Source organism: Natrix helvetica, assembly GCF_964273705.1.
Source record: "Natrix helvetica genome assembly, chromosome: 4".
Lineage (NCBI taxonomy): Eukaryota > Metazoa > Chordata > Lepidosauria > Squamata > Natricidae > Natrix > Natrix helvetica.
Window position 1 is genome coordinate 40291996 of NC_138550.1, and position 15702 is coordinate 40307697.

The 15702-nt window shown below is 38.8% G+C and overlaps 1 protein-coding gene across 1 annotated transcript in view; it reads left to right on the forward strand.

The window, feature by feature from the left end:
• Positions 1–15702, forward strand: part of CD247 (CD247 molecule) — a 37550-nt gene that overhangs the window by 17585 nt on the left and 4263 nt on the right. The window contains exons 2-3 of the mRNA XM_081951608.1: positions 12305–12408; positions 13592–13648. Of these exons, the coding sequence (XP_081807734.1) occupies positions 12305–12408; positions 13592–13648 (161 nt within the window). The remainder of the gene's footprint in view (positions 1–12304; positions 12409–13591; positions 13649–15702) is intronic.

Sequence of the window (15702 nt, forward strand, 5' to 3'; positions counted from 1 at the left end):
AATGTTTCAGAGATATGACCTTCTCAAAAATATTGTTACTATATCAACAGTCAATCTTTACTGTACATTGCAGATAAAATCTGATGGATCAGTGATTTGGCAATATATAGTAATACATATCTGTTCAGCGATAAGTACAATATAACAGTTAAATGGAGTCTATTCCTAAATAAGTGGGTAGAATTTTGGTCTCACTATCTCTGTTCTGTTTTTACCATCCTGAGTTTGTTTCTGATCTTTTCCCTATTTGAAAACAAAAATCTGCTAAGGCTATGCCTTCTAGAGTTCTGTATCACTTTACTTTTTCAATACAGCACGCCTTAATGGTTCATTCAGCTTCTTTCCCCACCGAGCAGCACTTCAATAAATTCAGCTGCGAAAATCACAGTGGGCAGAACTTAAGGTTGCACCCTGTTGAGGAAGTGGATTTCATACTAGTAAAATCCATCAGCCAATGTGTGGTGGGAAGAAAACCTAGTGAAGATCTTGTATGAGAAAACCATTTAGGATGTCTTAAGCATAGTGCTCACATAAGATCAATTCAACATTGGTGTGACGTAGGTCTACTTTGTTCTACAGGTTTCATGTGTCTTCCTGCTGTGATTGAGGGGTTGGGGTTGGTTTTTGCATCAGGAAAGGAAGTAAAGCATTGGCTTTTGTTTGCTGTTTCAACTCTTCAACAAGGAAGATAGGTTTGCCCCCAAACAAGAACTATTGATTGAGGTTCATGAGTGGGAATGCCACTTTCACATTTCCTTGAATGGAAATGAACCTCAGTAAGAGTAAGAGGTAATTATTAGTTTGGCCATCTGTATATTAGTTCCATGTCCATCTTAGTTGTTAGCTAAGGTAATCTGAAGGTGATGTGTGATTGGATTTTAGCAGTGGTGAATTCTTCCTTGAAAGGCATTTCTCTCCCCCCACTCACTATCTTTTGGTTCATCCCTTCCTCAATAAATTGTTATTAGATCCAATATTACTGGGGATTTTTGCCAGACTCCAACCTTCCATTTTGGGGGAAGGTTGATGGATTCAGAGATCCGACATCGCAGGGTTAATTCCAAAATGCCTCTCTCCCTTCGGAGGGTTTCTTCTTTTTATACAGTTTTTACAAGCAAAGCAATGAGCATATAGCAACAGCGTTGTAATTGGCTTATTTTCCATGTCAATCTCTAAGAACATCCCACCCAGGGTAGAAACTCACATCACTCAATAGTTCCTGGTAGTGCCTGGTTCTGCTATTTAGGTGAGCTCATAGGTTAAGGGGTAACCAGCCACTGAGATCATGGCAGTGTGCTGCGCGTGTCTTTACGTAACCTTTCCTCTATTCTTACAGAGGTTTGTGGAGAAGATGGCCATCAGCAGCTTCAAAGTACTCTAGAACCATTTCAATTATGATTCAGACCTGGATGGGACTGAAATAGCATCGATCGGGCTTGTGGTGCGAGCAGGATGGGAGTGGTACATCCATTTCTCTTCTTGACTGTCAGAAGCTATAGACAGTTTTGATACTATTGTTCATAGTATCCTGAACTGATTTCAGAGGCTGGGAGTGGATTTTATTGTATTGTGCTATTTTTCTCCTTTGAGCATAATCCAGCCAGTGTTGATTACAGGAAGAAATCCAGTTGCTGCTTTGTGAAGTTTCATAGGGACCAGCAGTTGTCCTGCTCCTGTTTAGATCTATATCAAGGCATTGTAAACATCAGTACACTAATTAAATATGTCTTGGGTCTGAAAATATTTGTATTTATTAAACATTTTTATGAAAAGAAAACAAGTGAGTAGAAGAGCTAACGTTCCATCTTTGATTGTTTGGAAGAGAAAGTTCAATCTGGATTTACTTCTTCACTCTCTGCTAAAAATCTTGTAGTGGAGAAAATGAAATGGAGATTTTATCCTTTCCCCTTTGTTAAGACTTATCTGGGGTCTGAGACTAAAATTTAGAAGAACACCAAACTAATGACAACAGGCATAATAACCAGCCTTACAACTGATGATAAAATTATTGAAGTAGTAGACAATGTCTATCTTTTAGAATCAACTATTAACAATAAAGAAATAAGCAGTCAAGAAAAGGGCTTCAGACCAGCAATGTAAAGCAGTAATGAAGACCTTGGAAAAGATGTTCAGATACTCTAATGCGTAGGTATAGCCCACAAAGATCAGAATAATACAGCAATGATGTTTCCTGTAATACACTATAGTTTGCTTGCTTGGTTTGCTTACTATGAAAACAACTATTGTGGGTTTTATATATATATATTATTTAGAAAAAAATATTCACAGCTTACATTCTTAATGGCTATGGATGGCTTAGAAGTTGTGTGAATATATCCAATTATGGCTTATTCCAAAAAAACATAGTTAAGCAAATTGTGGCTTAATGCACAATACAACCGAGTCTATTAAAATGTGGCAATCCATCTCAATCAAAATTGACTCCAATTTTGCCATTAGTTTGCTTATTGTTTTTTAATTGTTTAATTCTTACATTGCCCTCTATTAAAGTTATTTGTTTTTATTACAAACTGTTCTAGTTTATAACAATAGCTATATTTATAGTTTTGCAGATTAAGCTGCAACCTTCTGAATGCATGACAATTCAGTAAGATTTAAAATAAACACATAAAAATATGACAAATTCGCCATAATTGCAGTTATAATGAGGCCTCTGGTCTCTGGAATACTACTTTGTGAAGCTCTAATGTTAACTAGGTGCTCATTCCTGTGTCATCATTTGAAATTTCACCAGGTACCATATTCTTTCTTGACAGTTAGAAAAATTAATCAGTGGAACGACTTCCCTCCATAAGTTGTGGGTGCTCTAATACTTAAGAAGAAATGGGCAACCATTTGTCTAAAATGATATAGGTTTCTGCCTTGAGTAGGGAGTTGGACTAGAAGACCTCCAAGGTGCCCTCCAATTCTGTTATTCTGTTATTTTATTAGGAAGAAATTAAATGTCTGTTTCACAATATTTTTGAAAATGTTTCAAGATATCTCAAGACCTTAAGAATCTAAGGATAGAACAGAACAAAACAGAATAGGAATAACAGGGGTGTAAGGGACCTTGGAGGTTTTCTAGTCCAACCTCCCTGCTTAGGCAAGAAACCCTATACCATTTCAGACAAATGGTTGTCCAATCTCTTCTTTAAAATTTCTAGCATCACAAATTCTGGAGCCAAGTTGTTCCACTGGCTAATTGTTCTGTCAGAAAATTTCTTCTTAATTCTAGGTTGCTTTTCTCCTTGATTAGTTTCCATACATTGCTTCTTGTCTTTCCATCTGGTGGAGAATAGCTTCACTCCCTCTTCTTTGGGGCAACCCCTGAGATATCAGAACAATGCTATCATGTCACCCCAATCCTTCTTTTCATTAAACTAGACATAACCAAGTCCAGCAACTGTTCTTTATATGTTTTAGCCTCCCTTAATAAACTTTGTTGCTCTTCTCTGTACTCTTTCTAGAGTCTCAACATCTTTTGGTGTTGGTTTTGGTGGTGACCAAAACTGGATGTAGTATTCCAAGTGTGTCATTACCAAGGCATTATAAAGTGGTATTAACATTAACACATGATCTTGATTCTATCCCTCTGTTAATCAGCCAAGCTGTGTTGGCTTTTTGGCAGTTGTAACACACTGTTGGCTCATATTTAAGTGATTGTTCACTGTGACTCTAAGATCCGTCTCACAGTTAACTACCACTGAGCGAGGTACCACCTATACTGTACCTGTGCTATGGCTGCTATGGCTTATGAATAGATTCAACATTCCCTTTCCTTAACTGATCAGCCTTTTCCTAGTGAGTGGCTTGTATTTCACATGGAATGGATTACAGCTTCCACCACTTAAGAGTCAGGGGCTACATTGGGATTATTAGTCAATGTATTTGAAAAATACATTGGAAGACAATACTGGAAGACAATAGGAAGCAATTTTTACTACAGCTCTTCAGTTGAATATGTGAAACAGGAAAAATACCAAATGATTGGCTAAAGTAAAGTTTTGTGACAACCCCCTCCCCCCAATGCAAAGAAGTGTACTGAATACAGAACAATAAGTTTAATAAATCATGCCCTGAAAATATTCCTGAGAATAATTCACACAAGAATATACAAAAAAATTGAGGAACGTCTAAGTAACACACAATTTGGTTTCAGAAACAATCTTGGTACACGAGATGCCCTATTCAGCATTCAAGTTCTTGCACAGCATTGTAGAGATGTCAATCACAGTGTTTACATGTGATTCATTGATTTTGAAAGAATTTATATTAGCATCAGGTAGCAAACATGAGACTAGGCCGAAAATACTCGGATGATGCTGAAATATGAAGAGGGGTGAAATGGGGCTGTATTTTTCTGTAGAATCGAGGGAGGGTTACCCATGGGTATAGTCAAAGCCTGATTGGTCCATAGACTGAGGGAATTTTCTTTAATATTCCACCATTCCCTATTGGCTCCCAGTTTCCTCTCAGTCTTTTGGTCCAAGCACTGCTTTAGCTCCTAGGTAGGAAATATTTCGTGATTCCTTTAAAAAATTAAGAAATTAATTTGACTAATTGACTATACCCATGTGTAACTCCCCCCTCTATTCTACAGAAAAGACAGGTTCAGGTAAGGACCAACGTTCTTTCTGTCTCCGCTGTTGCTTAATATCTACTCTGAATCAATTTTCAATGAAGCACTAGAAAACATCGATGCTGGCCTCAAAGTAAATGGTGTTCAGATCACCAATTATGCTGATGACACAGTTCTGCTTGCCAGTAAGAATGAAGATCTTCAGTTTCTCATCAACAGAGTCACAGAAATATCTGAAAAATACGACTTGAAGCTTAACACCTCAAAAACAAAGATCATGGCAAACAACCCATTAATTTACCATCGATAACTTCGGAAGGAATACCACTAGAAAAAGTTGAAAGGATCATGTACCTTGGTTCTAATTTACATGAAAGCTGGGACATGACTACTGAAGTAAAAACAAGGATAGAGAAAGTTCGAACAGCATTCTTCAAAATGAAAAGGTCTTCTGCAGTCACGACATTAGCCTAAGATTAAAAATCAGGCTTGTCAGGTGCTACATTTTTTCTATCCTGCTCTACGAAGTGGAGAGTTGGTCTCGGACAGAAAGCCACTTGAAGAGACTAGAAGCATTTGAAATGTAGATTTATAGGCGGCTGTTACATATAAGCTGGGTTGACAAAATCAGAAATGAGGAGGTGATAAACCACTTGGGAAAGCCAAGGGAAATAATCAAAACTATAAAAAAGTGAAAGTTAGAATATTTTGGACATGTGATGCGACACACATAAAAATACAGCATACTTCACTTGTATGTGTGAGGAAGGACTGAAGGCAAACGAAGTCCAGGCAGAAAAAGAACACTATGGCTTCACAATCTAAGGGACTAGTTTGGAGAAAACTCAACAGCACTTTTTCGTGCGGCTGTTGATAAAAATAGGATCACCAACATGATTTTCCAACATCTGATGATGGATATGGCACAAGAAAAATAGATTTCAAAAATACTGGCTAGGGAAATAGGTCACCTTTTCACAGCAAAAACTTAAGTAGGGTATCAAACTTTGCGTTTGTTATGCTGTTGTCTGGAAAAAAGCTGGTGTTCAAATGCAGACAGCAATTCCACACAAAGTTTTTCATTAAGGTGATGATATTCCCAGTTTGTAATGTGAGAAGTGGGGGGAGGGAAGGGGGTACAAAGCCAGAATTTCTGTATAGATGAGTGTTAAGGGCAGCAACCATCTTATTTTCTTCTTGTGCTTGAGTACAGTCAATAATCTGAATTTTCATCAATTTACAACTTTTAGAAGATTCTAGCAATTCAGCCTGAGACAGAAGGGACAGAAGGTTTGCTGGACTTATCTACGGATCTTCTTTGAACTACTCTCGCTCCTCAAATGTAAAATAAATTCTTCTGTTTCTGCCTTCTAAATAAAGGTAAATCAAATACCAGTTCCAAGAGTTTGAGATATGAGCCAAATTATTCGTTCATTATGTCTTTAGCGTTAATTTGGGTCACCCTTCCCAAAACAAGATGCCCTCCAAAAGTGGATTTCAGTTCTCAGCAATAGTCATGGCTGTTGAAGAATTCTGGGAATTGAATTCCAGGCATGGGTTTGAGTGAGTACTTTGTTGTTCTCTGATTCTTTTTGTGGAGGGGGAAGGAGTAGTCTTTGCTAACTTGAGCATATGTGGAGTTTCTCAATAATGTGTGACCATGTTAAGTCTGGAAGTGACATGCGTTTGGAGAGAATTTAATTACCCTATTTTTCAGAGTATAAGACACACCTTTTGTCCTTGAAAAAGAGGCTGAAAATCTGGGTGTGTCTTATACACTGAATACAGCATTTTTTGCCTCCTGAAACACCATCCCCCTCACCAAAATGGCCGTGCATAGCTTTTAGGAGCCTTGCAGAGTGCTCCTGGGTGCTGGGGAGGACAGAAATGAGCTAAAAATGAGCCGTTTTTTGCTGACTTTTGCCCGCTCAACCCCCAGGAGCACTCTATAAGCCTCCTAAAGGCTATGCATGCTTTTTTGACAAAAATGGGTCCGTTTTTGTGAAAAATGGGCTGGTTCTTTGCTCATTTCCCCCCCCCCAACTCCCCAGGAGCACTCTACAAGCCTACTAAAGGCTATTCATGCCCTTTTTTGGAAAAAAAACGGGCCCATTTTCATGAAAAACTGGCCGTTTTGGGAGGTGCAAAAACTTTTTTAAAAAATTTGCCTCTTCAAAATCTTGGTGCGTCTTATACTCCGGTGCATCTTATACGCCAAAAAATACAGTAAGAAAGGCTGCTCAACAAACATTTAATTGGTTGCTACTGCACACCTTTGCAAACCTAGGTGACAGGTGTGTGGATAATCCTTCTTCCAGCTTTGCATGCTTGCTGGCTACTCAATCTTTGCTATGAAGATTTCAGTATATTGTAAGAGTATTTCTCTACTAGGAGGAGAGTGAATCTACCTTTCTTCCCCATCTGTTTTCCTTTTTCCTGGAATTCAGATTGCATCCATATCATTACCGTTTCAAAACTTGCCCCCTTTCTCAGCCCAAGAACTACCTTGGCCTAACACACAATCTTGATACAGAAACTTCGCAAAGGAAACCTTGCAGGAAGGAGCCCCAGCTGTCAGTCTTGAAAAGAGAGGTTTGAAAACATTTCTGAGTAACCACACTGCATACCACAATCAATGAAGGGAACTCTGTGCTGATATCAAACTGAGCTCCATTTTAACTCTAGCAATATAAAGTTTCCTTCAAGGTGATGTTTTATTCAGTTTAATGACCCTCGTTAAAACAAACGAGGCGTGGGCTCCTTCATCCCAATGGATCAGTGAGTACTTTAATGCCATATTCGTATTTAGCTAAGAGAATGGAAAATGTCTATTAGTTGATTAAATACAGATTTGAAGATAAATTTCCATGCAGATATTTGTTCTGAAAGTGAGTCTGTGGCATCCTTTTAAGCAAAGTAATGTAGCATTGATTTTGTAGCATCCTATAGCACCATTGAACCATCATTGTACCAAAAATAATAGCAGTGTGGAGAGGCTTTATATTACCTCAACACAGCAGTATGATAATAGGTGGTACTATGAGGCAGTTTTGAGAATCGTGCCTAAATGAATCTGCCAATTCAGAAAACCACAAGGCAGGTGGCTGGCTCAGTAGAAATGGAACAGAGGAAATGGCTTTATCCTGATAAAAGCTTTTTTATCATCTACTTTAGCATTCTCTACAACAGGGATGTGTAATTTGTGCACTTATGAGACTGCATAAGACGCTGCTCTCATTCCTAAACCTTGGATACAGCCTCTAAAGCTCCTTTGAAACTTTCCGTTTAATTATATTTTAACACGACAAAATGGAAAAACTATTAAACATATATACAAATGATGGCATCAATTGCATGGTTTTTAATTTAAATTTCCATTCAAAAGATAAAATTGACTTTGTGCTTATCTTTGTGCACCTACCTTATTTTAGGAATAAGAACATGTCATATTACTGATAGACCAATTGTGGCCCTTAGTTTGAAAAACACAGTAAAAAGTATACCATGATCTACAGAGATTCCAGTGGACAATATATTTCAAAGCATTTTCCCAGTGACCAATAGTATTAGTGGGTAAAAAATTAAGTGAGAAAAATGTTGGCTGATTAATATAAAAATCAAGTGAGAAAAATGTTGGCTGATTAATATACCTGAAAGTTTAATTTAGTGCTTTTATTGCTTATTTAATTGGGTAATGCCAAGGTACATAACTAAAAATAAGGCTACACTTTCCAAAGAATATCAAGGGGATGGTTGGACATTGGAGAATTGAGTCCTATTTTTCTAAAAGAAATGAATGAAAGATGGATTCTCATAACACTATAAGCAACATGGAGTTTGTGACAGCATGCACAGTGATATTTCCCACTGTGCTGTGCAAATCATGGCTATCTAGCTTAATATTTCATGTGGACAGAATCAACTGGAGTTTATCTATTTAATCATGCTTGCATGATCTTGCAAAGATAACCACTGATTCAGTGGTGGGCTCCTAACAGGTTTACTACTGGTTTGCTGACAGAGGGCATTTTGTGCGCATGCGCAGAAAAACATGCCAGAGATGGGAGAAGAGACTGGAGAACCAATTCAGGGGTGTGGAAGGCCTAGGCTGCTGTTGGTTCCAGCGACCCAGGCTGCCAAACCCTACCGGTTCGGCTGAACCAGTCCGAACCGGTAGGAACCCACCACTGCACTGACTATGTTAAGAATATCCAATTTAGCTATTTTCTTTTGTGTGTTGAATAACTGTTGCTGTGGCACCAATAGACAAGAAAGTTGGTCTTTGGCATGCTTATTCTTCAATGAAGTTGATGTAAACATTTCTAAAATTTATTTATTTATTTATTTATTCAATTTATAGGCCGCTCCCTCTCCACAAAGGGACTCGGGGCGGCGTACAATTCAATATACAAACAAATGACGAGGAGGAGGTATATACAAAAACATTTTACAATACATAAATAAATAATCATGAGTTAAAACAACACAGTAAGATTAAAACAATTAAAATACCCCAAAAGTCAGAATTAATTTAAAATTTTAAATTGTCCAGGGGGATTAGAGAATGTAGTTATAATTCAAGCCAGGCCAGCTAGTTGGAACAGGTGGGTCTTGAGTTTCGTACGGAAGGAGCGGAGATCGGTAGTTATCCTAATGTTGGGGGGGGGAGGTCATTCCAGAGGGCTGGGCCCATCACAGAGAAGGCCCTACCCCTCGGCGCCGCCCTCTGGCATTGCTTAGTGGACGGCACCCGGAGGAGTCCCTCTCTGTGAGAGCGAATTGGTCGCAGGGATGTATGGGGCAGGATACGATCCCACAAATAACTAGGTCCTGTGCCATGGAGCGCTTTAAAGATGGTAATCAACACCTTGAAACGCACCCGGAAGACTACAGGGAGCCAGTGCAGCTCACGCAGGAGACGTGTCACATGGGAGTACCTCATACTCCCCATAACTGCCCGCGCGGCCGCGTTCTGGACCAACTGCAGTCTCCGGGTGCATCTCAAGGGGAGCCCCATGTAGAGAGCATTACAGTAATCCAGACGGGACGTCACCAGTGCATGAGTGACTGTGCGGATGGCATCCCGGTCCAATAGGGGGCGCAATTGGCGCACCAGGCGAACCTGGTGGAACGCCCCCCTTGCCACGGCTGCCACATGGTCATCCATGGACAGCCGGGCATCTAGGAGGATGCCCAAATTGCGAGCCCGCTCCACGGGGGCCAGTTGCTCGCCCCCAATGGCCAGCGATGGAATCAGCCAGGAGGGACATGGGTCCAATAAACATGTGGTGGCTCGCAGTCGCCCACACAACCTGTCCAAATCATCGGTGGCAACTGAGTCAAACTGCTCCCAGAATGGTCTCTCAAGACTAGCCTCGGAAGTCCCCCCTGGATCACTGATGTAAACAATTACATTGGATCTGTTGAAGGCTTTGGAAGAATAATTTCATATGTTCTAACAAATAAGTATATTTATTTGGCATATTTAACCCATCTTTTTTTCCAGAAATCTCAAGATGGCATATGTAGAGATCTCCTCTATTTTTATCTCTATAATTACAGTCTTGTGAAGTAGGTTTGGCTGAGAATCTTGATCCAAAGTCAACCAGTGACCTTTGTGAATAAATAGAGGCATAAACCTGAGTCTTTTCAGTCCAAGTCAATACAATACAATACAATAGTAGAGTTGAAAGGGACCTTGGAGGTCTTCTAGTCCAACCCACTGCCTAGGCAGGAAACCCTATACCGTTTCAGACAGATGGCTATCCAACATCATCTTAAAGACTTCTAGTGTTGGGGCATTCACAACTTCTGGAGGCAAGCTGTTCCACTGATTAATCGTTCTAACTGTCAGGAAATTTCTCCTCAGTTCTAAGTTGCTTCTCTCCTTGATTAGTTTCCACCCATTGCTTCTTGTTCTACCCTCAGGTGCCTTGGAGAATAGTTTGACTCCCTCTTCTTTGTGGCAACCCCTGAGATATTGGAACACTGCTATCATGTCTCCCCTAGTCCTTCTTTCTCTTAAGCTAAACATACCCAGTTCCTGCAACCGTTCTTCATGTTTTAGTCTCCAGTCCCCTAATCATCTTTGTTGCTCTTCTCTGCACTCTTTCTACATCTTTTTTACATCGTGGCAACCAGAACTGAATGCAGTATAAGTCAAATATTATAATCATGCCACAAGATGAATAGGAATACTGCAGCATAATGAAATATCTTTAGATATTGGATGCTTGTTTTAGAGATCTCTCAGGAACAAAATGGACAGTTTATGGATGTATTAATAATAAATAAATATGGAAATACTTCTAGACCAGGGAGCAAAACAAAATCCTGAGTGAGCTTCACAGTTTCTCTGAAAGCTCCTGGAGAACTGAAAATTTTAATGTCACAGAAAGAGGAAATGATTACATAGAGGATTAATATTTAATTAAAGTGTATTTATATGTAATAAACTTGAGTTTTTCTTTGTTAATGTACTGACTTTTAAGAGTTCAACCTTTAACATATCACTTAAAGACAAGTATAGCCCTTCGCTAAAGTAACATTGTCTATTTCTGCTTTAAATAGTATTATTGAGTCATTAAAAGGTGGCCTCAATTGTGTTTGGAATAAAGAACATGGGCCAAATCCTGAAAAAAGGTGGCATTGGTGTTATAACCCATTGAAATCAGTAGGACAAATTAGTTGCAATGATCTATGGCCCATTAATTTTACTGGGATTTTAGTGTGATGTTTTTCTGGGGAGCCTGGATATTCTAGAATCATTGAACCATTGTTATGTAAAATAATATCAATGCGGGGCTTTATATCACTTCAACAACAAATTATTTTTTATAATAATGAGATGCACCCGAAGGCTGCAGTTGGTTCAGAATGCGGCCGTGTGGGTAGTTTCGGGAGTCTTTAGATACTCCCACGTAACACCTCTCCTGTGTGAGCTACACTGGCTGCCTGTGGCTTTTCGGGTGCGTTTCAAGGTGTTGATTATCATCTTCAAAGCGCTCCATGGCACGGGACCTAGCTATTTGCGGGATCGTATCCTGCCCCATACATCCCTTCGGCCGATTCGCTCACACAGAGAGGGACTCCTCCGGGTGCCGTCCACTAGGCTGTGCCAGCGGGCGACGCCCAGGGTAGGGCCTTCTCTGTGATGGGCCCGACCCTCTGGAATGACCTTCCCCCTGACATTAGAACGACTACGGACCTCCGCTCCTTCCGCCGGAAACTCAAAACCCACCTGTTTCACCTAGCCGGCCTGGCCTAATTCCAGCTTTCCCACCTCAGTTTGTATTTTTAAATTTTATGGTTTGGTTTTAAGGTTTAAGTTTTTAATTTTTATAAATTTGTACAGGGAATATTTAATTCAATTTTAGTTATGTATATTGTCGAGTGTATGGTTTTTAAATTTGTACCTGTACACCGCCCCGAGTCCCTTTGGGGAGAGGGGGCGGTCTAGAAGTTTAATAAATAAATAAAATTAATTAAGTAATAGCCAAGTCTGCAAAACATGCATGGCAATATGTAACTTTCTGATTCCCCCATGAGTTGACAAAAATGGAAGTTGCTTAAAAATCATCAAGCATTAGGCACACTGATTGAGAAAATAGGAATTATAATCTTGAGATCATTAGTTTATGGAAGGCTGAGCTCCTGGTTTGTTTTAAATCCTTTCTCTGTAGAACTGACTTATTGGTATTTTTTTTGGTTAAAAAAAAACAGATGCTGATGCACTGGGATTAACAGATCCAAGGCTGTGCTACATTCTGGATGGGGTCCTTTTAATGTATGCTATCATCATCACAGCCCTTTTCATGAAAGAAAAGGTAAGATTTTTTCAGAGATTTATTTATTTATTTATTTTTACATATACACAACCAGATGAGAAGAACCTGAAGTAAAAAAGATCCCTGTGACCATAATCCTTTTGATTGTATGTTTGAACATTGATATAAACTTTAGAAGTGGAAATTGAGAGTCCTCTGTGAAATGAACTTTCACCGCAACAGTTCTGCAATACTGCAATGTCCTCATACAACTAGTATAGAAAGATTATCCTTCTGTATCTTAACCCAGAGTTCAGTACCCAGTCAAAATGTTCCCTTCATTATTAGTTTTTCCTCTCAGATTTTGCAGATTTACTTTTTTCAATCTTGTGCTTCCCAGCTATATTGCATTGCATCCTGCAGTGGCCACAGTGCCTTGCAGTATTATGGAAGTGAAGTTCCACATCAGTGAGGAGACATATTCAGTTGGAAAGACTACTAGGCAGATATCATTTGTAAACAGTTTGTAAAATATGGGAAATTGTTAAGTGTGTGTGTATGTGCGCGCGTTCCAGCATAACTCTGGAATGCCTCGAGCAATTTCAACCAAACTTGGTACACAGATGACTTACTCTCTGGAAAAAAAATACTGTGGAGGTAAGACACCCCTAACACCCCTCAGGGTATGTGTGTGTGTTCTGTTAAGATATAGCCTGTTGTGCCTTAAAATGGCATCTACTCTACTGCAGTAAAATGGATTCTACTGTACAGTGCAGTGGAGTTGCCATGGTAACAGCTTCACATTACTCCACAAGGGGGTTCCCTCTGTAGTAGTAAGGGGGACATTGGTCCGGACATTTTCCCTCTATAAATAAATACCAGGGCAACACTGGGTTATCAGCTAGTGAATAACTAAAAATAAGAGTTTGAAAAACTGTTTTGTTGTTTTTGTTTTGTTCGATATTGCTATTTTTAACCATGAGTTTGTGTTTTATGGAGAGAACCAGAGTTAGGAAATCATGAAATAAAGTATAGCAGCCTACCATAACTTGGTGTCCTACCCACAGGGAATTCTGGGAAATGCAGTTCCAGTAATTTGGAGGGAGCTAATATATAGCGTTAGCTGAAGGCTCAATAATACACTGCCACTATTTCATAAATCACTAATGGCCTTTGGAATAGAAATGGGCAGTTTTGTGAATAAAAGCTCCTATATGACATGTTTGTGTATATTTTTTTCCAGCTAGGCAATCGCTCCACTGAATCCAAACCTTCTCAAAATGCAAATGACATATATAATGTAAGTAGTGGACTTCTTATGTCTCTTATATAATCTGCAAATAAAGTGATGAGAAAACATACAAGAGAAAACATAAAAAATTGAAATATCAGTCTGCCTGTAGAATCCAATCTGACATACAGTAGTCAGGGGGTCAAGTCAAAATGATTCCTTTTAGTATAGTATAGGGATTCCATACTACCTTCTTCTTCCAAAATTACTAAATGCCAAACTAAAAGGAATGAGGAGGTTCTTGCGTGCAGCTATAAGAGAACTTCCAGGCCATAGTTATGTAGCTCATTTGTAATTAAGGTAATAGTTGTGGTTTACTTGAGACAGGCTTTTTCCTATTCAGTAGGCTTTCTGAAGGACACACATTCTGTCTCTCTAGATCAAGGGTGTCAATCACATGATGTATCACAACTTTTCCCCCCTTTGTTAAACCAGGGGGGAGCCTGGCCAGCGTGTGACGCATCTGGGCCACGAGTTTGACACCCCTGCCCTAGATGGATAGATAGACACATAAAGAGAAAGAGAGAACTCCACCAATGTTTTAGATTTCACTCTCATCGATTTGGATTCATAGAATAGCCAATAGTAAGGAATTCAAACATTTACAAACCAAAACATTTGGCAAGAAACACTTCCAACTAAGAGACACTTGCAATTATTGCAATATTTTCATTATATTTCTGATGGGATTTTGAAATATTTAGTTATCCATTTGAAGAACTCTCTAAGTCTTGCTGGAGAAAAAAAAATCAACTCTGGCACCCATATAGGGATGCTGCTATGAAAACTCTGTACGTGGTGGTTTTGGTTTCATTTTTAGTATCACATGGTTGCTTAGGGCTCACAGAATATATTATAAGAGGTTTAAAGCAACACTAAATAGTACTTTGTATGCTTACCTTTTTTCCTCCTACCTGTCCTCAAAGGACACTGGGATAACTTTATGGCTGAATAATGAACATTGACTATTTAAGGTGAGAATAGAAAAGCTTAATGGGTGAGCAGGGTTAGGGATGAAATCAGTTCATGAGAAGTTATATACAGGTAGTCCTCAACTTATAACAGTTCATTTAGTAACCATTCAAAGTTACAATGGTATTGAAAATAGTGACTTATGACCTTTTTTCACATATATGACCGATGCAGTATCCCCATTGTCAAGTGATCAAAATTCAAATGCTTAGCGACTGGTTCATATTTATTATGACTGCAATGTCCTGGGGTCATGTGATCACATTTTGGGACCTGACAAGCAAAATCACTTAACAACTGTGTTACAAACAAATGCAATGATTTGCTTAACAACTGTGGCAAGCAAAGTCGTAAAATGGGGCAAACCCACTTAACAAATGTTTCACTTAGCCACATACATTTTGGGCTCAATTGTTGTCAGAATTTTAAGACCGCCTATACAAATTTCCAATTTTATGTGAGTAATGGGATAGGGTAGATAAAAAGGCAGAGAGGATACTTAATGTGTGAGAGATTTATCCCTGGATGGGAAAGAAGAGGGTGCTACAGAGATAAACCCTTAACCACAGACCTGAGGTCATAGTGACCGCAACAGTTTTCCAAAATGTTTGAAACACCCTTATTTTTAGAAATGGACCATCCCGATTGTGAATAGAATTTATAAAATTTGTTAATTTGATCAAAAAAATGAAAATTCTAACTATACAAAGTAAATTTAACAACATATTCCACCTATTATTTTCATAGATTAAGTAAATTGTATGAGTGATCATTATGACCTCATGTCTGTAATAGCGTAGCTGAAATAGTACGTCTGTGGTTCAGGGTTAAATAAAATAATAAACAGTTGTTGCTATATGTTTATATATATAAACTGTGTGAAAATGCTCATGTACCTAAAGTATAATTGAAAAGATGGGGAAAAAATTAAACATTAAAAACTTTTGAAAATTATGTTTACTGATATGTTTTTATCTACTTCATCTTTTTTCACATTTTTTTGTCTAGTGCAGTGATGGCTGACCTTTTTGTCTTTGTGTGCCAAAGTGCGCGTATGCGCGCATGTTTCTGTGCACATGCCCATGCCCATA